The sequence below is a fragment of the Physeter macrocephalus genome, chromosome 18 (assembly GCF_002837175.3).
Source record: "Physeter macrocephalus isolate SW-GA chromosome 18, ASM283717v5, whole genome shotgun sequence".
NCBI lineage: Eukaryota > Metazoa > Chordata > Mammalia > Artiodactyla > Physeteridae > Physeter > Physeter macrocephalus.
The window spans coordinates 8,864,842-8,890,574 of NC_041231.1; the positions used below are offsets into that span (position 1 = coordinate 8,864,842).

At 46.3% G+C, this 25,733-nt stretch overlaps 1 protein-coding gene across 15 annotated transcripts in view; it reads right to left on the reverse strand.

The window, feature by feature from the left end:
- The window catches only part of IFT122 (intraflagellar transport 122), a 75,598-nt gene extending 50,013 nt beyond the window's left edge, over positions 1–25,585 (reverse strand). For 9 of the 15 annotated variants that reach the window (XM_028478645.2, XM_028478644.2, XM_007126216.4 and 6 more), the window contains exons 1-9: positions 25,455–25,585; positions 19,058–19,124; positions 17,643–17,727; positions 13,386–13,464; positions 11,109–11,185; positions 8,898–8,964; positions 7,810–7,956; positions 6,604–6,780; positions 4,524–4,599 (exon numbers count right to left, since the gene is read on the reverse strand). In XM_028478645.2, coding sequence (XP_028334446.1) covers positions 4,524–4,599; positions 6,604–6,780; positions 7,810–7,956; positions 8,898–8,964; positions 11,109–11,185; positions 13,386–13,464; positions 17,643–17,727; positions 19,058–19,124; positions 25,455–25,495 — 816 coding nt within the window. In that variant the 5' untranslated portion in view covers positions 25,496–25,585. Of the gene's footprint in view, positions 1–4,523; positions 4,600–6,603; positions 6,781–7,809; positions 7,957–8,030; positions 8,334–8,897; positions 8,965–11,108; positions 11,186–13,385; positions 13,465–17,642; positions 17,728–19,057; positions 19,125–25,454 lie in introns of those variants that run through there. The other 6 variants (XM_007126213.4, XM_028478648.2, XM_028478649.2 and 3 more) reach the window with 5 other exon arrangements.
- Between the last annotated feature and the right edge of the window lie 148 nt (positions 25,586–25,733).

The following is a 25,733-nucleotide window of genomic DNA, read 5'->3' on the forward strand; positions in this document are numbered from 1 at the left end:
CGACTGCTGAGCCTGCGCTCTGGAGCCTGCGAGCCACAGCTGCTGCGCCCACGTGCCACAGCCACTGAAGCCTGCATGCCTGGAGCCCGTGCTCTGCAATGGGGGAAGCCACCGCAATCAGAAGCCCGTGCACCGCAACGAAGAGTAGCCCCTGCTCGCTGCAACTAGAGAAAAGCCCGCGCCCAGCAACAAAGACCCAACGCAGCCAAAAATAAAAATAAATAAATAAAAAATAAATAAAAATTTAAAAATTTAAAAAATAAGCAACCAACTGAAAAGGAGTCTTTCATTAAACTTCACGGAATTCAATTTTGAACAGACCATAAAATCCCTTAGTCTCATTTAAAATAACTTAATTCCCTTAAACTAATTTAAACTGCAATTATTAACTTAACATATTCAATTTTCCTTTTTAAGAATTTCAAATGCCTAATAACCAAAAGTTCCCCTCGTACTTACATAATGATAGTGGCTCTAATGAGAAAACTAAAAAATCGTATGAGTCATGGCACGGAAGGCTTGCAGATTCTGGTAATGCTCACTAGTTGCCACTGGACCAACTCTCCTACAGGTAACAACTGTAAACTCTGGACCAACTATAAACTACAGCCACCTGGAGGCAGTGGAGAGCAACCAGAAGCAGAAAGAGACTTAAGACACAAATGCATCTGGAAGAAGGGAATGGCATTAGGTGAGTTTCTCAATTTTTTAATGGCTTTTTGCCTGAGGGCAGGCACTGTCAGTGACCTGATGGATGAGCACAGAACCTGGAACGACCACAGCAGCTTGCAATTGAGGTGGGAAATCCCAGAAAAGAGACAGATGCACAGGGGGAGCCCCAATCCTGCACATACACTGCTGAATATCTGGAGCCCCTTGAACTACACACACCACGTGTGGGGCAGATGCCAAGCAGCCTAGCAAAGGCTGAAGAGCTGAACAGAGACTCCAGCTGCTGCCCACACAGGAAAGGTACAATTTAAATGTTGAGTCCAGCAAAGTTAACTACCTGCTTAACGAAAAAAAAAAAAAAAAAAAACTACACAATAATCTTAAGAGCAACATGACAGATGTTCCCTATGCTGTATCATTCGCAATGTTCAGAATATAACCCAAAATTCCAAAAAGCAGAAAAATGTGAACCATATTCAAGAGAAAAGACAACCAATAGAGACTGACCCCAAGATGATTCAGAATTTAGAATTAGCAGATGAGAATTTAAAAATAGCTATTTTAGGGAATTCCCTGGCGGTCCAGTGGTTAGGGCTCTGAGCTTCCACTGCAGGAGGAGGCACGGGTTTGATCCCTGGTCAGGGAACAAATATCCCGCATGCCATGTGGCACTGCCAAAAAAAAAAAAAAAAAAAAAAAAGCCATTATAACTATGGTCAAGAATATAAAGGAAAATATACTTGTAATGAATGAACAAATACGAAAGAAGAGCTAAAATAGAAATTCTAGAGCTGAAAAATACAATAACTGAAACATAAATTCACTGGATGGACTTAAGAGAAATATTACAGATGACAGAAGAGTCAGTGAAGTTGAAGACTGAGAAACAGAAATCCTCCAATCTCAAGATCAGAGGGGAAATAAAAGATTTTAAAAATGAACAGGACCTCAGTGACCTGGAGAACAATATCAAAAGGTCTAACATGTATAACTGGAGTCCCAGAAGGACTGTAGAGAATGGGGAAGAAAAGTTATTTGAAGAAACAATAACCAAAAAATTTTCTATATTTGGTGAAATAATAAAGACATAGATGTATAGAATCAAGAAGCTCAGTGACCTCCCCCACAATCCCAAGCCAGAAAATATAATAAATCTCTTTAACATTCCAATATTGCTTAGGTACTTAATAAAAATTTCTTTTATCTTTCAATTTAAAATTGGAAGAATAAGGGAGTTCGCTTCCACTGCCATGAGCCTGGGTTCAATCCCTGCTCGGGGAACTAAGATCCTGCAAGCTGTGCAGCAGGGCCAAAAAAAAATTGGAAGAATAAAATGGATTACTAGATTATGTCTTTTAAATGGTCATCATAAGACAAATCTGATAGAGATTCTAATAGGGATTCTAGTACCAGTCTGCCTGGGTTCCAATCCAGACTTGACCACTAGCTAAACTGTGTGTCTTTGGGCAATTACCGAACCTCTCTGTGCCTCAATTTTCTTAGATGTAAAGCGGTGATAATAGTATCTACCTCATAGAGTTGTTATAAAGATTAAAAGAATTAACCTTATAAAGAGTTTATACAATGCCTGAAACTCAATAAATGTTAGCTATTGTCATTATTAAGCCAGATCCCCTTAAACATTACAAACACTTAAAATGCCAAAAGTACACATTATACCTAAGCCTAACACAAAAGTACAGATTTGATCTACTTCATCACCGTATATTTAATTATAAATCTTCCCAGATTTAGGAGACACTTACCCACTGAGGAAACAATTTTACTGTCCCAAACAAGTTATCTCAGCAGAGTGAGGTTGCTTATCATTCAAAAACTCAGGGCCACAACATGAGCTCTGGAGCTGCATACATGCAAGATATCTCCCATGGCCTGGCCCCCACGTTGAGCTCTTCTTTGTGGTCACTACAGCAACGAGACCCCATTCCTTCCCTGTGTACTGTGGATTTTTGTTCCCATGAACTTCCAATATCCACACCCCATGTCCACTACACAGTAGATATGCAATAAATATTTGCTGAATGATGATGTACACACATTAAGTGGAGGAATACATAGGGCCAGGGCTAGATGCAAGATGGTAAAAATGAGGGTTTGGGGAAATCAGCCATGGGAAACTGAGAAAACACTCCTTATTTTTTCTTTGCTTAATTATAAAAGAAATGACCAACATTAAGATGAGGTAGAAGAAATGGCCCCAAAGGTAGGCTACACATACCTGAAACCTTTCCCTTCCAGCATGACATTTTTTGAGGAGTAAGGATGTTGTTAAACAAAGGCTCCATTGAACAGGCTGTAATTCTCACCTGCTTGTATGCGGTTCAAGCTACCCCCACTACCTTCGCTCTAATCCTCAGTGTCTTCTGCCTACTAACAGATTTTCCTACTACCAGGCTCTCTCTATCTTAATCCACCCTCCACAGACACAAGGAAATCTTCTGAAATGGGAAATCTGACCAGGTCACTCCCTACCTGGATCTATGGCTCCTGAATACTTACAAGTAGATGATGTTCAAACTCCTTATTCTCACTAGTCAGGTCCTTTACAATCATGTCCCCATCTTCCTTTCTCGCTCCATCTTTGTCCACAAGTCTGGGGATCCAGTCACCCTGAACAAATCACTGTCGCCTGAACTGTCACGTATTTTCACTCTTCCCTGCCTCCGCAGATGCTATTCCCTCTGCCTGAGATACCATTCCCGCTGTCCTCTGCCTAGCGAACTCCTGCTTGTCCTGCTCAAAGCCCACCTCTACAAAATCTCCGGTCTCCACCAAGCAGTGCTGCCATCTTTTTTTGTGTCCCTATAGCTGTCTATCTGTACATTTCTCTCTCATGCCACGGATCACACTGCACGGGGACTGCTGGCTATCCCCACCAGCCTGTGAGCTCTCGCAGAGCAGAGGCATTGACTTACACAGCGCTATGTCAGCAGCTCCTAATAGGTGAAGGGCTGGCCTAGTGGCTGCTCATAACTGTTCACAAGGTAAATAAATCAAATACAGGAAGGTAGGGTCATGACTAGAACCAAGACTTTACAGACCAAGCTGCGTTTCAATCCCAGGTGCCATCATTTACTAGCAGTGCGAGACCTTGGACATAATATTGATTTCACTGCTCTAAGTATTATCTACTCATTTATGAAAAGTTGATCAAAGTACCTACTTCAAAAGGTTTTTTGTTTTTGTTTTTTTTTATGTGTGTGTGGTATGTGGGCCTCTCACTGTTGTGGCCTCTCACGTTGCGGAGCACAGCCTCCGGACGCGCAGGCTCAGCGGCCATGGCTCACGGGCCCAGCCGCTCCGCGGCATGTGGGATCTTCCCGGACCGGGGCACGAACCCGTGTCCCCTGCATCGGCAGGCGGACTCTCAACCACTGCGCCACCAGGGAAGCCCCTTCAAAAGGTTTTGTAAAAATTAAATGAGATAAAGTATGCATACCACTGAGCACCGAAGCTGGTATCACAGTAAATGCTCAATAAGCAGGAGCTAACAAAAGTAATGTACAGTTGGGGCTTCCCTGGTGGCGCAGTGGTTGAGAGTCCGCCTGCTGATGCAGGGCACACGGGTTCATGCCCTGGTCCGGAGGATCCCACGTGCCGTGGAGCGGCTGGGCCCGTGAGCCATGGCCGTTGAGCCTGCGCGTCCGGAGCCTGCGCTCCGCAACGGGAGAGGCCACAGCAATGAGAGGCCCGCGTACCGCAAAAAAAAAATAAAATAAAATAAATAATAATGTACAATTATTATTAATACAATCTCCAAACATGAAAATACACTAAAACAGGCATGATCGAAACTGTTTCTCCCATCGGGCTTGTACAGAGCTACATACCTGTTTTCCACTCAGCTGGTAGAAGGAAAGTTTCTGTCCCCAATCAGCTACAGCCAGGATGTCATTATGTTCCTCTCTAATCAACAGAAGACAAAAAAGGTTACGTGGGGCCATGGCCTGCTCAGGAGTGTAGCCCTCATCAGCATGTACATCTCAGTGTAGCCTAAGAGTTTAACAAACAACAGGAAAAAGAAAGCCCTGGCCAGGCTGTCAGATTGGCAAATGTTGGACAAGAGTACACAGGCCAAAAGTTGTAATGTGGGCCTACCCATCAATCAGTCCAATGGGAAGGGACCAGGTGAGATTCAGCCCTCCCGGGACCTGTTATTTCACTGAATGCCCTACCACTCAGGCGCTCGTGGTGCCAAGACACTGCCACAATGAAGAGGTGCAACCTCTCATTTCAGTTTCCTAGGAGCAAAGCTAAGAACCAGCAAGGTTGCAGATCCAAGAGTGCTTCTCTCTTACACACTATAAAACATGGGGAGATGGTGGAGAGAGATGTCTTCTGCACTGGGAAGGCATGGATCGTCTGATTTTTTTAACGGACAGAGGGGAACTTGGCTCGCCTCTCCTCAAGAGGGAAATAAACACCTAAAACTAGGTTCTCTCACAGTTGGGGTTTTTCCACGGGTGAAAAGGTTGACTGGATCTAATTAAAAAAAAAAAAAAAAAAAAAAAAAGACCAACAACTGTCTTTGAAACTGAGTGCCTTTCAGGATCAGTGTCTAGGAACTGGGGCTGTAGGACCAGCACAGGAGAAACCTCCTCAGCTAAGGCTGGGGACCAGGCTACTCAGGAATCTAGTTCAAGAGAGAGACATTCCCAGCCCTTGAGTCCTGGTCTTAACCCACCTAATGTTGCCTCCTCTTTGTTTACTAATTCCAGCTTTTTGAGCCCAGGGCCTTGTGGTCATCTGGCAGCACCATGAAATATGCAGGCAAAGCATGGTACAGCCCTATCTGCAAAACCCAGCCAAGAGTGGCAAAATAGCACTAATTCGTAACTAAGGGAAAAAAGACAAAGATGGAGAGGGATGGAACGGACCCACAGGTGAACTCTGTGTGAATGGCACTGAAATCCAAACACGGTCCAGAGGCCCAGGCTACAGTGAGCCCTCTTGGGGAGACCACACACAGCTCTGGGCCGGGTTCAGCCCCACGAGCTGGATGGGTGGTTTTCAACCTTCCTTTCCCCCTTTTTTCCCCCTGGCAGTGGGACTCCTTACCAAAACAAACACTCGTGTTAACAATTCAAGGGTCTGCTCTGGCTGAAGCACAGATAGAGACCTGAAACCCACCCTTTCCTCCCTTCTTTGTCCCCCACCTCCCACCTTCTTTTTCCAAGGAACCCCAGGCACCACAGAACACAGTCTGAAAAGTCCTAAGCTCGATCACTTTTGCCCGATCAGAATATCCTGGCTCCCACACTCCGGCCCGCAGTGTTTTCCCTACAGGTAACCTGGACTGAAGCGAAGGAAGGACAGCTGGACAGCGAGGATTTGGCGTGAGGACTGTAGGTAAGATGGGGGTCTCCTCTCTGATACGTGTCCTAGCAAATACAAGGTGAGGTGCAGCGTGGAAACAGGCTAAGAAAGTGTCCAGTAAGAGAGGAAGTGTTCACTGAACTCCTGGGCGGCCATGCCAAGGGCACACGAGGCAGGCACTAAACATCATGTTTCTCAAAGGACCGCTAATGTTACCGGAAAGAGTTCACTCTGTGGTGTTAAGTGGAAAAAAAGGACGTAGGATACGATTTGGTTCATTATATGAATACACTAAAAGCCTGAGGGGAAACACACTAAAATGCTAACAGTGGTTTCCTCAGAGGATGGGGTTTTATAGAAAAGTCAAACTTTCTCCCTTAGACTTTTCAGTATTTCCTAAAGTCTCTCAAAGAAGAATTTTATAACTCACAAGTTTTGAGGGAGCGTCCCCCTTGCTGGAGGAGCTTTCACCAGCAACACCCCCGCCCCCGGTCCCTTTTAGAAAGGAGCTTCGGAGCAGCACCTGCCCCAGCAGGTCTACGCTGGGGGCTGGACGCTTCCAAGGGGGGTTCTCGCTCCTCGGGACACACTCACAAGTTGTCGTCCCTGGGACTGTCGTCCTCTTCCTCTGGCTCCTCCTCCTCTGCCTCACTACCCTGACTACTGTACACTGCTGGCTTCAGAGTGGAAGGGATTTCCTGAAAATATCTGTTGACAGTGACTTCCTCGGCATCCTCGTTCTCTCTGTTCATCCAGAAACTCTCCCATCGGCTGCAGACAGTAAGGGGTTGTTCACAATCACATTGCCTAGAACTACACTAAAGCTGTAATTTCAAAACCTGTCAAGGAGCCCCTGAACCCCGCCCGGAAGAGGATAGCAACCAGGTACACCGGGTGTCCTGCTTCTCATGAATTAAAAATGGTACCCTGAAGCCACAAAGTCATCTGTGGCCACAAAAATCAAACAGCAGGGACTCTGGGGTAGGCTAACGGCCTCTGAAGGCATTAGACATACATGGTACAGCCCTGGGCTGAACAAAATTATTCAGGAAGAAGCATAATAATCTGATGTGAGAAAAGCAATGAAATTAAACTACCTTCTAAATCAAGTAGGCACCACCTGTAAAATGACACTGGGCTAGTAAACATTAAGTTCTTTACCTTCAGAGGACTCTGTGGGGGATATTGGTGGTTTAATAATATTACAGAATTATACAAAGAGGATGTAAAGCTGTTAGTCCACCGTCAAAGTCACATGAGCACAGTAAGGAAAACGTGTGTAAGGTTAGAGAAGGTAGATGCCAACTGTTTGTGGAACCATAGGCTTTGGGGATATTTATACTTAATTTTGACTTTTTTGGACAAGGGCAGCAAAACAGGCTCATGAAAAAGTAAAAAAGGCTCATGAAAAAGCCCATCTTCTGCTCAGACTTGGAGGGAAGAACTGAAAGGTGGAAAAGACCAAAACAAAGCCACAGCAGAGAGGCGAGCTACTGATTGCTAAGGAAATGGCTCTCCTGTGTCACATGCATATATACTCTCGCTCCCTCTCTCACGGACACACACATTGAGCCGGTCTACATAGCTCATCTGCTCAGCTAAACTTCTGGGATTCATTCCAAAGCTCAAGATGGGCTCTTTAAAAATTCCATTCCCATGGAATAGGCTCCAAAACACATCAGTCAAACGGGGCGGGAAGCCTCTGAATCACGGAGCCCTCAGGAGGAAAGAACTCGGCCCGCTGGGGAAGGCCTTCTTCGCGGAGTCTCTGCCCTAGGAGGAGGACAGCTGGGCGGTCACCTTGAAGGGTTCCAGCAGATGGACCATATGGGGGAGAGGGAGCCGCCCGGCCGCTCAACCTTCACCTTCTCCTCGCCGTTTTTGCTCCGTATGCTGACGATCCCACTGAGCATCCCCAGAGCCAGGTACTGGCCGTCGTTTGTCCAGCTGTTCAAACAACCAACGAAGGGCGTGGGGAGGGGAAAGGAACACACAGACAGTCAAAGCTGTGAGGAGGATACCTTGGTTGAAACAATCTGATGAGGCAGCAATGGCTGGGCTCATCCTGACGCTGATGTAAAAGTCAGACGGCCAAACTCACAGTCCCATTTCTTCCCGGAGTGGAGGGTGAGATGCGAAGGCGGGAGCACCTTCTTGGTGCCCACAGTCTCTGTCTGCACTGCCACAGCGGCCCTTAGCTTTGCCTGCACTGCTGGGTCAGCCTCCACTCCCCGCTCGCCATTTCAACCTCCTCCCACTTCCAGTGCACCTTAAGAACAGAATCCGCGTCTTGGTTGTTGCTAGCCTCTAGAACAGGTGCCTAACAAACGCTGAATGGAAAGAAAGGCTACACTCAGAAGCTGCGCAGCAAGACCAGCCACCATTTGAGAGCGTCTACCGTGTGCAGGCACCCCGCTGCTGGCTTTAAACTCATTAGCTCGTGTGCATTTCACAACAGCCCCATCAAGTCAGCATCTTAATCTCCATTTGTCAAATAAGGAACCTCCTGAGGTCACAGAGCCTGTCAGCCACTGAATGTAGATTCGAATCCAGATCTGAGATCAAAGCCCGAGCTTTCTCCGGCGCATGTGCTGCCCGGACCAGGACAGCCTCAGGTCCCCAGAGCCTCCCCTGAGCACAGCTTGAGGCTGGGGAGGCCTGCTGCTAGACGACTGCACAAAAGCAACCTGCAGTTCTCTTTTGCTTGCCGATCAAAAAGCACAGGTTCTTCCCATCAAGGAGACCATGAGAGAAGAAAAGAGGAAACATGGGGCCCAAACCAACTAGGCAGCACAAGACCTTCTCTACTGTGTGAACTAACCAGACTTTGAGAGTCTGTTTGAAGAGCGGGGAACAAAAAACTACCTTCAGAGCTGCCCTTAACTTACCTGCAGCAGGTGATCTTGCTGCTAGATTTGTGCTTAGAGACAGACTTCTGTTCAGGAGACCATAAGCCTTCAACACAAAATAATATAAAAGAAGAGAGACTGGTTGGAATATTACTCAGCAACAAAAAGGAACAAACTATTGATACACGCTACAATTTAGGTGGATCTCCAGGGTTTTATGCTGGGTTTAAAAAGCCAATCTCAAAAGGTCATATGTTATATGATTCCATCTTATATAAAGATGGGGAACAGATGAATGGTTACCAGGTACAAGGGGTTAGTGATAACAGGAGATGGGGGAGATGATGGTAAAGGAGTATCTTTGTGGTGATGGTAATCAACACAGGGGATGAAATGACAGAACTATATACACACATTGTGCCAGGCCCCATTTCCTGATTTTGATACCGTACAACAGTTACATAAGATGTATCCACTGGGGAAACAGGAAGAAGGGTACATAAGACCTCTCAACTACCTTTGTAACTTACTGTGAATCTATAATTATTTCAAAAGAAAAAAGAGAGGAAGATATATTGGTGAACTGAGAGCCAACTTTTCAGGAGTTTAAGTCAAAGAAATGGCCACTTCACTGTTCATAATTATTACACTGCAACCAGAGTACAACTTAGCATTCAAAGTAATGAATGACGCTTTCTGAAAATCCAGTCTCTCCTGACCCTATCTGGGCTGTGCCATGTCCCTGGCACACTGGTCACCTTCGGCCTGCTCCCTCCTGCCAGTGACTCAGTGGCCCACAACAGGTGTAGGTCTGGGCAACATAAGCAAATTCTACTCTTTGCCTGAGCCATGAAGCACAGCCAAGGAGGTAACCCTAGGGCAGAAACGCATTTACACAGCAAGGTGCAACATCAAACAATGTGCTTCCCCTCTCCCCTGCCCAGAATGCCTCCCCCGGCATTTCAGCCTATGCACACCTTACCTGTGGTCCACCGAGCCCCCACAAGAGCCTCCAGCTGGAGGAAACCACACCCTCCAGGCCCCTGAGGCAGCGCTGACCAGAGCAGACTCTAGATGCAATCACACAGCCTAGGTCCAAGCCCTGGGTCCATCCCTTACCCGCTGGGTGACCTCAAGCGAGTCACTGGACCGCTCTAAGTCCACGTTCTGTTCCTCAGTGGAGTGGGGATGAGAATAATAACTGACCTCAGGGGTCGTCACAGAGCTCACACAGGAATTTGTTTCAACTCTCAGCAGAGTGCCTAGCATATCACAAACATTCAACAAATGTTATTCCTTAATAGTATATTTTTACAAATTCTTCCTCCCTACGTGCCCCCGACCACAAGCTCTTTGAGGGCAGGAATTCTATTTTGTCTTTTTCACCCCAAAAGTAAGCACCCAGGTCAATGCCTCACATGGAGAAAATGCTAAATTTTTAATGAATGACAGTCCCTTCCCCTTTTATTTATACAAAGTGCTTTCCATTACATCCTCTCTTTGGAACCTCAGAACTCGATCAGTGGATGGACGGGGGGATGCACTCATCTTAGGTCAGGAAGGGGAACTGAAAGGGATTAGATCTCTCGCTCCTTGACTTCAACAATGGCTGTTCTGTTGTAACCACTATCTGTTAGCAAGGAAGACGGAACTTACGAGCTGTAAGCCAGAATCGACCTTGAAAAGAGAACATGCCAGCCTCTGCTCGCATTCCTGCCTCTTCGCTGACGTCTCACTGCTTCTCCTCTGCGCCAGGACCACGCCAGTGCCGTGTGTGGGGTGGGTGAACTCCTTAGGGCATTCAGCCCCTCAGGGAGGACAGACACAGCCACTGAATAACTAATGGGGACACGCCGCACAAGAAGCACAGCGAAGCTTTCCACACACACACTGACGCTGGGGGACCCGGAGGTGGGGACAACTGAACTGTCCCTGCCAGGGCGAGGCGGGGGAGGCTTCCCAGAGGTGGCAACACCAGCTTAACGCCTGTGCCCTCCCACCCCTCTTACCATCTCCCTCCCAGGGCCCTTCTTGCTGTCTCCCAGACTTCTTACCAGACTCAGTGCCATCACTCACTCTCTTGGTTTCTACACAATTTAAAGAACAAGTGCCAGCCTCCCTTCAGCCATTGAAGGGGGGGAGAAAGGCATTAACTCCCTCAGGACAAAACCACCACATTCTGGATAGATTTCAGCACTTTTTGCCAATTTTCAGTTATTCCCAGACAAGACACTGGGAATCAGAACCTACCAAAGTCACTGGAGGAACAGGACGCCAGCTGGTGGGTAACAGGGTTGTAGGAGACACACTGGATAGAATCATTGTGCCTGGGAAGTAAACAAGTGTAGATGATTATGCAGCAAACCAAAAATGCTTCAGTGGCTACAGCTCAAGATTTTAATGATGGGTCCACAGCCTCTCTGACTCCACACCGTGAACTCTGATGCAAGTGACCAATTAAAAGCACAGGGATGAGTTCTCCCCTCCTGGGCTACCCCCCCACCCACTATTTTCCTCTCTCAAACATTACCCACCCATCAGACTGGCCTAGCTTAAATGCCACCTCCTCCAAGACTAGCATGCTGCACACCTCTGGTGTGCCAGCTGGTAAGAGAATGATGTGAAACACCTCGCCTAGCACCAGGTGCATAAGAAGTGCCATATTAACGGCCATAACACTTATTGCTTTGTGGAGGCCTGGAAATACATTCATTAATACAGGATGGAGGTACAATGAAAATACTAGACCAATATCTGGAAACATCTGAGATAACAATGAAATCTGAGTAAGTCATGTACCACACGGGGCATCTCAGCCTGAGCTGTTTTTTGTTTTTTGTTTTTAATTAATTAGTTTTTATTTTTGGCTGCATTGGGTCTTCACTGCTGCACGCGGGCTTTCTCTAGTTGCAGTGAGCAGGGGCTACTCTTTGTTGCGGTGCGCGGGCTTCTCATCGCAGTGGCTTCTCTTGTTGTGGAGCATGGGCTCTAGGCGCACAGGCTTCAGGAGTTGTGGCACGCGGGCTCAGCAGTTGTGGCTCATGGGCTCTGGAGTGCAGGCTCAGTAGTTGTGGCACATGGGCTTAGTTGCTCTGCGGCATGTGGGATCTTCCCAGACAAGGGCTCGAACCCATGTCCCCTGCATTGGCAGGTGGATTCTTAAGCACTGTGCCACCAGGGAAGTCCCTCAACCTGAGTTTTTTATTCCTCCACTTCTGGGTATACTTTACTTACAACCTCATTCATTCATTCATTTATTCATTCATTCAAATGTTGATTTGTTCATCAGCGTTCACAGCAGCATTATTCTGAATAGCCAAGAGGTGGAAGTAACCCAAATGTCCGTCAACAACAGATGAATGGATGAACAAAATATGCTCTGTACGTACACCAGAATATTATTCAGCATTAAAACGTAAGGGAATTCTGACACAGGAACCTTGAGGACATTGTGCTCAGTGAAATAAACCAGTTACGAAAGGACAAACACCACAGGATTCCACTTATGTAAGGTACCCAGAGCGGTCAAATTCAAAGAGACAGAAAGCAGAATGGTGGTGCCTAGGGCTGGGGGAGGGGGAACGGAAGTGGCTGCTTAATGGGTATGGAGCTTCAGTTTTGCAAGATGAAAAATAGTCCTGGAGACTGGCTGCACAACAACATGGATATACTTAGCACTACCGAACTGTACATGTAAAAATGCTTAGGATGATATGTTATGTGTATTTTACCACAATTAAAAAGAAAAACGATCATTTGTTGAGTACCCACTACAGGCCAGGCACTGCACTAGGCACCAGTGACACAGCATGAGCAAAACAGACGCAGTGTCTGCCCTCGTGGAGCTTACAGGCTGATGGGAGATATCAATCAGCCACCAGAATAAGTGTAAAACTACAGCTGTGGGGGCTCCCCTGGCGGTCCAGGGATTAAGACTCCACGCTCCCACTGCAGGGGGCACAGGTTCAATCCCTGGTCGGGGAACTAAGAGCCCACATGCCGCACATTATGGCCAAAAGCAACAAAAAAACTACAGCTGTGAGGACCGCCATAAAGGAGACCCAATCAAGGCTACAGGGGCAGGAAAGGCTTCACAGAAGAAGCAACATCTGAGATGTGCAGAGTGAGTAGGGGTTAACCAGGCGGAGGGACGGGGAAAAACAGGAGGAGAGCCTCTGCACTGACAGGGGCCTGGAGCACACTGACCCCCAAGACTCAGGGTGTCAACGGTGGCTGGATGTGAGGCTCTTGAAAAAGGACAGGTCGGGGTGGGGTGGAATGTGCGCTATCAGATTAACTAACCTGAGCTACATGAAAACACCTAGCCCAGTGCTGGCCAAGCCAGCAGCGCTCAAGAACTGTTCCCTCACTCATTCCCCAACCTTCCCAGCGCACAACCCCACAACTTCACTTGAAGTTCAACTGCAGAGAAAAAAGTCCTTCCTGATAGCTTTGCTAAGGGGCTTTTGCTACAGTAGCTCAGTAAGAGGCAAACTAATAATACCGTACACCTAAACGGTTACTTACGTGTACTTCAGAATGCCTTCCAATTTTGACGTCCAGATAATAACACTTTTGTCAGCTGATCCAGAAGCAAAGCGCTTGCCTAAAAGTGTTTTCAAAAAGAATAAATTTTCACATTCATTTAGGCCAGCATTTTGCAGTGTATTTCTTAGAAAACGACTTCTTTAAGGTCCCCAGTAAGTGTCAGTTGCTTCTCTACCACTTCTTCTTATCTGTACTGAGTGGCAGTACTTTGGAGTCAGCAAGTTTGAGCTCATATCCTGCTCTGTCTGGCACTAACAAAGATGTACTGCTGGGATGTATCACATGCCAGCATCATGTTCTGTGCTCAGAATCAAGTAGTGATTAAAACATACATGCTGCCTACCTTCATAGAGTTTGTCTGGTGGGAAAAGTAGGCATTAAATTAAATTAATCCAATTCATATACGACGTGGTGAGAAAAAAAAGCAGGCCCTGGGGCTTCCCTGGTGGCGCAGTGGTTGAGAGTCCGCTGCCGATACAGGGGACATGGGTTAGTGCCCCGGTCCGGGAAGATCCCACATGCCGCGGAGAGGCTGGGCCCGTGAGCCATGGCCGCTGAGCCTGCGCGTACGGAGCCTGTGCCCCGCAACGGGAGAGGCTACAACAGTGAGAGGCCCGTGTACCGCAAAAAAAAAAAAAAAAAAAAAAAGGAGGCCCTATGAAAGAGAATACCTGGGGACCCAATTTTGGTGAGGGAGGTTTCTGTGAGAACGGTATCTTTCATTGAGACCTAAACGTTGAGCAAAGCTTAGCCAGGTGCAACGAGAGGAGAGAGACCCATCCATATGGGTCAAACAGATGTGCAAAGGCCCTGAGGCAGGAAAAACCTGCATGTGTGAGGAGCTGAGAGGCAGCCAGCATGGAACATCAAGGGCAAAAGGTGAGGCGGGTGGGGGAGGGATCTCTAGGGGCTTCGGGGCCACAGTAAGATCCTGCTCTCTATCCCAAAGAAAGGCTTTAAGCAAAAGAGTGACAGATGAGATTTTCGTTTTCACACTGCTTGGGCCATGTGACACTGCTGCAAATACTAAATAACAGAAGCTGCTCTTATTTATTATTTCTGTCACTGCTCCCTTACACTGGCAGGCAGCAGGTGAAGAGTGTGGGCTAAGGGCTCAGAGTCGGAGCTGGAATCCCCAGGGACGTCACCCACCAGCTGCAGGACCAGGAACAAGCTACTGAACATCTCTAGGCCTTCACTTCCTCATTTGAAAAGTGGACGCAACAACAGTATTTACCTCATAGTTGTTGTGAAGATTAAATGAGATTAAAGTGCTTAGGTCTGTGCCTGGCCTAGAATCAATGCTAAACAAAAGTAGCTATTATTATTATTTCCTTACATTGCCTTGCATTGCTTTCCTTGAAAAAATACTAGTTCTTAATACACCTTTGTATCATGGTTGCTCATTAAATACTTAGTAAATTTAAGGGGGAAATAGGAAACAAGCAAAATCATCATTTTTTAAAGAGCAAAACCATACTTCAGCGTATCCTCACTTCTAGATCCAAGGGGAAAAGACTTCCTTATCGTTACATGAGTGTCATGAGGGGCAGCATGACACACCGGAAAGGACAAGGGCTCTGCAGTCAGAGGATCCAGGTCAGGCCCAGCTCTGCCACCGTCACCCGTAATCGCTCCAGGCCTGTTTTCTGATCCGTGAGGGGAGCGGCGATCCCTTCCCTGCCTTCTTCAGAGGGCTGCTGGGAGATCAAACGTGACGACGTGTGTGGCAGGACTCTACAAAACGTGGACAAATGCCCCTGATGGCAGGTCTCACTCTAAGATCCTCAAGGGCCTTGATGGTGCTGCAGGCCAAAGACGCCCTAGGCTTATAAACTCTGAGGCCTCACAGGTCTCCCCACGGTACTACTCTGAACTTAAACTCAAACACGCACATAAAAAACTATGACTACCGTGGCACAGCACTCCTGACTACAAGGAAAGAACTAGCGTTGTCTTTGCCACTAACTCGCTGTATGACCTCAGCCAGTCGTGTGACTTCTCTAAATCTTCATGTAGGTGTAACATGAAGAGATTGGGCTAGATCAGACTAACACTGTGTGCCCCAAATTGTGTGTATACATGAAGTATGTGCATTTTTCTAGAGAGGGGTCTATAGCTTTCATCAGATTCTCAAAGAGTTCTGTCATCTGAAAGAAATTAAAAACCTGGAGCTTGAATGATCTCCATGGTTCATTTAAGCACTGTACCATGGATTCTGCGACTTCTCAGCAGTGGTCACAGAGGGCCATCTCTAATCCTATATCCACTTGACACATGAGGAAATCGAGACTCAGACAGGGTCAATAACCACCTCAAACTCAGAGCTTTTCGGGTTGGAGTTGTCTCATCCCAAAGTCCATGTTCTTCCCACTGATGCTATGCTGCGCGTAGCACGGATTTACTTTTAACTCTCAATGTCAGTTTCACGCAGCCGGTGTGACCACCACCTCTCCTCTTTCTCACCCCACCTGGTGCCCTAACGCCAATGACCCTTCAACCCCACTAGAACCTCCCTCACCCCTTGTGGTCCTCTCACCCCTCATTACTCAGCAACAAGGTTGCTCACCCCTCATTACTCAAGGTCAATGTATATAATCATTCCTTTGCATACATCCTCTGCCCTTGCCCTCTCACTGCATCTTCAGAGGTGCTTGTAAACCTACCACTCTGGTTAAATCCAACTCTCCACCTCCTCTGTCCCTGTACCTGTGCAGCTCAAAGTGATGGAGAAAAAGACACAATCGCACCACTGATCTCACTTTCAATTCATGATCACCAGCTTTGGGTGGGCCCTTCGTGCAGCTAGGGTCTCACTATACTCCCAGGGCCATTCACTCAGCCCCTCAACTAGGTGGTGTTTTACTTTTTTTCCTTTTTCCTCAACTCTCGGACACCTCCTTCCCCATCCTCACTCTCAGATGTTGCTGCTTCCTGTTTCACTGAAAGAACGGACGAGAATTCTGTTAGATACGACATGCCCCCGCTGCCAGCACTTGCAGTGACATCCTCTACTTCCCACCGTGCCCTGGATCCCCTCTCCTCTTCCCACTCGGCAACTCTGCTCCAGCAATTCCGCCCCCCCCTCTACAGCGTCAGCGTCAACTTTCCTCAAACTCAACACGTCTGAAACTGAACTCCGGATCTTCTGCTCTAAGTTTCTCGGCCTGCAGCCTTCCCCATCTCAGGGCAGGGCAACTCCATCCTTTCAGTCATTCAGGTCAAAAACCACGGAGTCACCCCCGACTCCTTTCTTCATGCCCCACATTCTGTCAGGCAATCCTATTGGCTCCACCTTCCAACTGTATCCAGACTCTGACCACTCCTCCCCACTTCCTCTGCTCCTACAGGGGTCTGAGCTGCCCTCACCAGTGGCTGACGCTCCTTCACTCGTCTTTCTGCCCAACCCTCAGCCCTCGCAGGCTGTTCCCAGTACAGCATCTGGAGGAATCCTTTTAAAATATAAATCCGATCAGATTTCTCCTCTGCTCAGAACTCTTTAGAGGTTCCCCGTTTTCAGTGAGAATCAAAGCCAAACTCCTACGACAGCCAACATAATCCAGCCATCCCACACCTGCTACCTCTCTACCCTCTCCCCCTATTGCTCCCCACCGATTCTCTCTGTCCCAGCCCCAGGAAGGCACACCCCACCTGAGGGCCTCTGCAATGGCCCTTCCCTCTGTGAGGAGCTCTCTTTCCCCAGATGCTCAGTCGTTATTTCCCTGCCTCCCCACCTTCAAGTCTTTGCTTACCTGTCCCCATCTCAATGAGCCACCATGACTACCCTGTTCAACACTGCACCCAAGGCCCTGCCCACCCGGCACTCTCAATCCCCCTTATTCTGTCCTACTTTTTCTTCTTCCTAACACTTACCACCTTCCGGCGTACTGTTCAATTTACTTATTTACCACGTTTATTGTATGTCTTCCCTCATACTCTCTCTCCTTCCCCCACATCCCGCCCACATACATAAAAGCCCCATAAGGGCAGGGATCTTTGTTTTGCTCTCTGAAGTATCTCAAGCAGCTAGAACAACACCTGACACACAGATGGGCCTCAATAAATACTTGAATGACTGAATTGAATTGAATGACTGAACTGAAGTCTAAGAGACTAACTATCTTCTGAAACTGCAAGCTGTACTTGAGTTCACTCAACATGACGAAGGCGCAGCCAAGGAGAGAAATGAGCGGCTGTGAGGCCGTTACAGAGACTAAATCCAGAGCAGCCTCTTACCGTCCTTCGCATATGCCACACAGTACACAGTATCTTTGTGTCCCTTTAGGGGCTGAAGTAAGGTGCCATCAGACGTGTCGTAAACCTGGCAAAAAAGAGACAAAAGTACAGATTACCCACGTGGCATCCATTAGTCAGAATCCCTGCAGGTTGCTGCTGCTATTTTTGTTGTCAAAACAACACATTTGTCAATATTCTAAATGTGCACCAAGTAAAAACTGAACCAAGAAACCAGAAAGAATGTGACTTAAAGTTGGGAAACCCAAGAAGGAGAGGCTCTGATTCTGCCCATTACATGGCCAGAAATGTGCCATTAATGCTCGAGAAACAAAAGTTCACTCCGTGAAACTTCTCTACACAGTTCGCTCCCCTTGCATGTATTTGGATATATGACCAAACAAGCTGGGCCCTCCCTAATAAAGCCAGCACAAAGAGCCCAGCTAGAGCATGATTAAATGCCAGTGCTAGCCCTGCCCTACTACCAACATCACAGAGAGATGTTTCATACTTGCTACCAAGAGTTGGAAGTCACAGACCTGAACTCTGGGTTTGCAAATTGTAGGGAGTGTTATAAAACCCATCTGTAACGTGCATTTAGGATTTTATAGCTGTGTAACATCTATAAATATGTGGAGATTTAAAAAACACACCATCTGAGAAATAAAAGCAAAACCCTCCAGCAATGGTCAGTGTTGGAGAAGATAACCTATGGGAAAAACCTAAAAGGATTTGGATTGTTTACCCTGGACAGAAGAAGCCTGCAGAACAATTTACCCACGGCTTTCAGATTATGTCGTTACCACGCACAGAATGGAGATGAGGCCGTCTGCATATCTCGAGACAACAGAGCGAGAGGAAGCGGACTTACGCAGGAGGAAGGGGAGATCATGCAAAGGGTTTTAGGTCAAACATAAAAAGTTCTCTGAAAATTACTTTTATACACTGGGACAGGTTCCAGAGACAGCTTACGTTCTTTGAAAATATGAAAAATAGGACAGCATCCATATGGAATTGTTTAGGAAGGCCAGTGCCTAAAAGCTGGGGTCAGGCTATCTGGCTTCTCACGGAGGGAGCCCCTTCAGGCCTGTTGTTTGAATTTTTCAGGGGGACAAAATGTGAACTGACAACAGCTCAGTTTCAAAGGCATTTTAATTATCTTGAACTCTTTCATGGGTGTCTCAAAGTAAAAAGGGAAAGATTAATGACTCCAAAGGAGGTATTGTTCACAGGTTTCTATCTGATAGACAGTTTACCTGCCTGTTTTAAATAGCCCATTTCCTTCCCTATTAAAAAATAATGACTGGTTTTTCCACCTTGCCTTTTTTATCTTAAAAAAAGGGTCAAATTGCAGAGCACTTACAAGAGGCAGAGGGAAAAAAGCACTTAAAACCAAGGAAACTCAGACAAAATCCTACCAGTAATCTGTTTCCTGCAGCCAAAATCAGCTGGGTTCCGTCGGGCTTAAATGCGAGGTCATATACACTAAACAGGAGACAAGACAAGACAAAAGGACAATTAGGAACCAAAATGATGAGGTCTACTAATGGCCGGGAAAGCAAACTTTATTTCCATTACGAAGCACTGATTGTGTATGAGGGAGAAAAATAATGGCTAAGAATTGCATTTGTTTGCAAATTCCATTCAACTACCACACCTTCGATCACAATTCACTTGGCAGTTAGCGTTGTGTCCCAATTTCCACCTGTCCAGAAGCCAGACGCCAGACATGATTCAAAGGGTAAACAGTGGAGGGCACTACCTCATTTAATAATACCATAAAGGCTACACGAACTGAGAGAACGTGTGAGGGCTAGCAAATCCACAGGTCTCTGAAAAAGTGGGTAATTTATTAAAATATCATTACTGGACTTCCCTGGTGGTCCAGTGGTTAAGACTCCACGCTTCCAACGCAGGGGGCATGGGTTCGATCCCTGGGTGGGGAAGTTCCACATGCCGCGAGGCACCGCCAAAAAAAAAAAAACACATGACTCTTTCCAATTAATCAGATACTTATCAAGTGCCTCTTAGGTGCTAGGAGCTAACAGATACAAGATGAGTAAATCACAGACCCTCCCTGCCCTCAAGGAAATTACCATACTGTGGGAAGGTGATGCTCAGACACTCACAAAGAATCACAGGTCATCAATTGTAAAGCACATGTTTTTTTCACATTTGAACATTTCTGATGTTGGGATGTGTCTTATAATTGATGATGTGTCAGTTTAACTGGCAGCATTTTTTGCTTTCTTAGTCGTATGTAAAATAATGATATTTTACAATCAGTGACCTCTTAGATTGGATGAAATATAGAATAATACTGTGACAGAGGCTTTCGGAGATACATTAAAGCATATATTGTAGGATTCCAAGGAGTGGACACAGTGTTGTGACTTGGAGAGGATCAGAAAAAGCTTCATGAAGAAAACAATATGTGAAAAAGGTAGGGCTTCTGAGACTTGCAGGAGCCTGGGTAGGCACAGCATTTCAGGCACAGAAAACAGAACAAGCAAAGACAAGACAGTGGGAATAGCAAATATCTAAATAACCTAATTTGACTGAAACATTTGGCTATGTGTAAGGCAATAGGGAGCAATAAGGCTGGAAAAAACAGGCTGGAGCCCTATTACAAAGATTCTCAAATGCCCCCAGGCAGAGGATTTCATTAGTTCGGGTGACCCTAGTAAGAAATGTGTCAGACAGCACTGCCAAGATGGCCTATTGTAAAAGTTGAGCATGGGATAAATTAACCTGGCACCTGTGAGTGATAGAAAAATATACACCCTGGAGTATTCCCTGGCGGTCCAGGGGTTAAGACTCCACAATTTCATTGCCGAAGGCACGGGCTTGATCCCCGGTCAGGGAAATAAGATCCCAAAAGCCATGGTGCGGCCAAAAAAAAAAACACACCCTGGTAACTACTTGGAGCATTTACCACAGACACACGATGCTGAGCTCTTCAAATGCATTATTTTATTCTGTCCTCACAACAATTCTATGAGGTAAGAATTACTACTCAATTTTGTGTTTGAGGACACCATGGTTCAGAGAGGTCAAGTATCTTGCCCAACATCACACAGCAAGTGAAAGGACCAGAATTTTAACTCAGGTCTGACTTTACAGTCTGTGCTATATGGCCTTCCACTCTCCTGAATTACTGTCAAGTATAACAAATCTATGCCACCCTCAATACTTTAACAACAGTGACTAATATTTATTAAGCACATTTATTTACATGTGTGCAAAGTACAGTTTAAACGCTTTACATGTGTTAACTCACTTAATTTTCACAACAACCTTATATCTGTTTTGCAGATGAGAAAACTAAGGCACAGAGAAGTTAACTAACTTGCCTGAAAAATTGCTACTGAGTAGAGGTGGAGCCAGAATTCAAACGCAGGCAGTCTGACTCTACAGCCCAAGCTCTAACCACTACGCTTGTGGCCTCCAATATAATTATTATTTGCATATGCCATAGTTGAAAAAATAATTAGCAAGAGTCTCCATGTTTCATCAGCAGGAAAAAAAAAAAGTGTTATCATCTACTCAAGGCATCACACATAGAATTCAGAGTTCTTATATAGGCTCCATTGACCTCAGAAGCTTCCTTTAATAAAAATAATTCTTCACATATATTCAAGAGTTAAGAGCTGTTGAAGAGTGTAAATTTACATGATCTCATTTGACCTTATGCTAACATAATGCCTCAGACAGGCCAGGCATTATTGGCCCATTTTTACTGATGAGGAAACTGAAGTACACTGGCGAGTCATCTGTCTGCTGTCACACAGCTGGCTGATGGAGAAGCTGGAACACAGCGATTGCTACCCCTCTCCAGTTGGGTATCCCTCGTGACAGAAGCAAACACAAACCCTGAGTCCTCCAGCTTCCTCGCTGTTATGTGGTAACAGACCTGGGCCTTCCCGTCTCTCAGGCTTTCTTTCTCAGAACCTAGGGGACAACGTACTGGGTGCATTTCACACTCTGCGGAGAAGCAGGGGTGGAGAGGGAAAAGGAGGGGCAGCTGGGGCCAGAAGGGCTGACCTCCGGCCTGAGCTGTGGTCCTCACCTACACAGCAAGGCTAGGGAGCTGCCCTCCCGCCTCGCAGGGTACACAAGCAACCACCTCCTCTGGGGAGCTGGTGAGGCACGAGGTTTGGGAGGGGTCTGCACCTCTCTTCCACAGTCATCTTGGTCGTGTGGCTCCCTTCCTGCCTTGTACATATCTGAGCCCATCAAAGTGGTTCCCGTGTGGCTTCTTCTTCACTAGGATCATTTTGGGCTGAATTATTAGCATATCATTTCTGAGCATCTCACTCGAGCCAAGTCTTTAGCTACCTTCCTTTCAGATGTGAAAATTCATTTTCTCTGCATTTCTTGAAGTTTGCTTTTCTAAAGTGTAACATATATGTCTGATTTACCCCAATCAAAATTCTTATTGTACTTAAAATCTGTACAATTTAAGAATTATATAATCTTCTGTATTTACACTGTTTCAGATACTACCTTATCCCCTTAATTACAATCATATGCAATTTCAGGGTAATGACCCTATTTTAGACATTTGTGGACCCACAGTACATGGCATTGTCCTAGACACAAAATGAGTATAACTGACAAACTGACAAGATTTTTATCTTGAACCCCTTGGGCTTTAATCACATCATAAGATCACAGAAACTTTCCCAAACTATTGGGAAAGACCCTAGACCCTGTCATATAGTCCAACTCCCCTACCAGGGCAGGAATTCCCTATTGATGGATCCAGCCTCTGCTTGAACACTTCCAGGGCTGGGGAGCTCACCCATCTGCAGACAGTCTACTGTACGGTAGGATGGCTCTCTCTGCCCACCTGCCCCCTTTTATGAAAAACGGACATTGTCAGATTCCATTGCAGAGAGACAGAGGGTGAGTCCTGCAAACTGTCCTCCGTCAACCCTGCACCCACCCCACTGTAAACTGAAGTCTCAAGGTGCCTCTCCAAATCCTGCACAACCTGATCCAGCCCCCACTTACTTGACTTGAATCTTAAGCAAACTGTTACCTCATTAAGTTTCAGTTTCTTCACCTGTAAATGGGGTAACAAGTCCAACCTCACAGGCTGCTGTGGAGATTAAACAAGATAAGGCATGTAAACACTGTCTGGCCCACAGCTGCTGCGGATGAGGGGCAGAGCAGATGGCAGCCTGCCTGGAATAAGGCATCACGGTTGAGAAGAACCTAGAGCACTGCTTTGAAGGGAGAAAAAAGGAGTTCAGAGAAGAATAAGAACATTTAGGAAGGGCCTCTGGACAGGAAAATGGAGTTTTCAGCTGAACTGAAAAGCATAAATTTAAATCTTAGCAAAAGGGGGCAGGGTGGGGCAGGGGAAGGACCACCTAATTAAGGGCACAGTCTGACATGGAAGGTCGTGGGGAGTCACTCTGGGTTGATGAGAGGTGGAGTAACAGATCACAGCAACAGGACTCAAAAAAGAGAATTCCTGCTGCTACACGAAGGTTAGACGGAAGCAAAAGAGCAGACCAGCTGGCGGAGCTGGTTCAGTGTGGAGGAAGAATCTGACATCTGGGATTTTGGAGTTCTACTATTTATTTTTATAGTTTTTTGTTTTGTCTCCTTCTGGGCTATCAGCTTGCATATGTAGCTGCCATCAGTATTGCCGGTCTCTAGAACCCCTAGAGCCCCTACACTAGAATAGCTGTAATGGGCCAAAAACCAAATAACCAAACTTCATTCATCATTCATCCACTCACCTCTTCATTCATTCATGAATACCTCTATCCATGAAATAATCACAACAACCACTGTCTAGGCTCTAGAATAAGCCTTGGAAATGAGCAAGACATAGCCATTGCTTTTAAGGGGGTTATAGACTTCTGGGATCAACAGTTTCCCATAAACTCTTGCACTAGACAGACTCTAAGTACCACAAGAGAGGAATGAACAAAATCCTATGCCAGGGGTTGAAAACTGGGAGCCAATCAGGCTATATTTGGCCAGCAAACGTTTTGTTTGGCCCATATGGTATTTTATTTTATTTATTTTATTTTTATTTTTATTTTTATTTTTTTTACAGATTAGGTGCCAACATTTAAAAATTAGGACATTTCACATAAAAACCCAGATCCCTGGTTTCTGGTGAAAACAGGAAGCTCTGAGCCACGCTGGGCCAAATTCCTGCAGGGTGGTAACTGGCAGAAGCAGAGCAGCTGCTGTCCCTTTCAGTCAGAGCACGCGCTCTCCAGTTTGCCACAGTCCTTGCCACTTCTGAGTATCTGACAGCAAAATCAAATGCTCAGCTGCTAGCTATCAGCAGCTTGTGCTATGAATACTTTTATAACAGTTAAGAGAAAAGAAAAAAAAATTTTTTTTTTTTACTCAAATCTCAAAAGTAGAAGTGAAAGATACAGTTGTAGGGCTATACGTTTCAAGAAGAGTGCAGTATAGAAAAGAAGAATACTCCTAGGGAAAACAAACAATTCCTTGCGTTCAGGATGCAAATAAACATCGCCCATTTATGTTGCCTGCCTGATTCCTGCAGGCAATTGAGTTTGCAGCCTCTGTAACACCAGCAATAATTAATGCAGTGGCTGAGAGCATTGGCTCTGGAGTTAGGAAGAAAGCTGGCTCCACCACTTACTCACTGTGTGACCCTGGCAAATTATTTACCCACTCTGTGCTTCAGCCGCCTCATATGTAAAACAGAAATAAGTATAGTTCCTACGTCAGGTACTGTTGTGAGGTGACAATGAGATAAAAGATATGAAGTTCTTAGCCAGTGCCTGGCACAAAGTAAGCATTAGCTATTACTGGTGCCGAGTACAAAGAGAGAGACCATCTCCAAAGGGAGGCTTAAGGACGTTTAGGATTTCACTGTGAGGAGATGAAGGCCTCACACAGAGCGGCCAAAGAAAAGACAGAGAGGTAATGGCTCTGTTCCAGTAGCCAAAGCAGAGGTTTCACAATGAAGCTGAAAAGATCATGTAGGAAGTTTTGATGGTCAGGCTGAGGAGAACTGCCCAGTGAGTCAGTATGCCCCCAAATGTGTTGTTATATGATGGATTTGGGGGATAAAAATGGAATAGGACATTAAACAACATTGAATCATAAAGTGAGAAAGTCATTCTCTTTCGATCCTCTTTCAAATCTTCTAACAAAACATAGGAGAAAGTCTTGCTTTGATGCTATTCAACTCAAGCATCTCTCCAACCACACTTGCTAAATCTCTAGCTCTAGAGACACTACACCTGCGGCTCAGAGGTTCCCTAGCAACAGTATCTAGCTACAACTTGTTAACGACGTTTTGTTTCTCCCTGCTTTAAGTTCTACAGTTATCTTGCATTTACAGCAATTGCTACTGGTTTTCATATACAGTGTAATAAAGTTTCCCTGTAGAATGTAAAAGCATGTTTAAAGGAAAATAAGTGAGACAATTTAGAGAAAAGGTCAAGTAAACAAAGAGTAAAGGTAATACGCGGATGCGGCATAAGTTGGGAAGCTGGAAAACACTGATGAGCCCAGGATGGATTTTGAGTAAAGGAACGACAAGATCAGACTGTGATTATGTGTAAAGGCGCCTCCACAGGCCACTACCTCACGCGTGGTACATCCCTTTGCTCCCTCTCAAGGCCTCAGTTTCTCCATCCGCAAAGCGGTGGGAAGGCGACCCTGCAGTCGCCCAGAGCCGGGACTCAGGGCCCTCAGTCCAGCCCTCAGGCCCGTTACCCTTGGCAACCACCAGGGTTCACGCCATAGCGCCCGCCATCCCCACTGGGGCTCAGCCTCCCGCTCCTCCCGGACTGCCCCGCTCCTCACCACTGCTCGGCTTTATCTCTCCACGTCAACACGGCCCTCATAGCGGTTTCCCTCACGCCTCGGGCCCCTCCTCCCCGCCTCAGCAACAGGCCTAACTCCGCGAGCCACTTTGTCTGCCTGCGCTACCCCGGCAACGCACATGCGCAGTGAGCTACGCGCGACGCACAGTTCCGAGTGCGCATGTCTAAAAGGGAGGGCTAGAAAGAAGGAACGGGAGGCTAGAAGGCGTCCTCATATCTAAGACGCGCGCGATTGGTCGGAACGGGCAGGGGGCGGTGC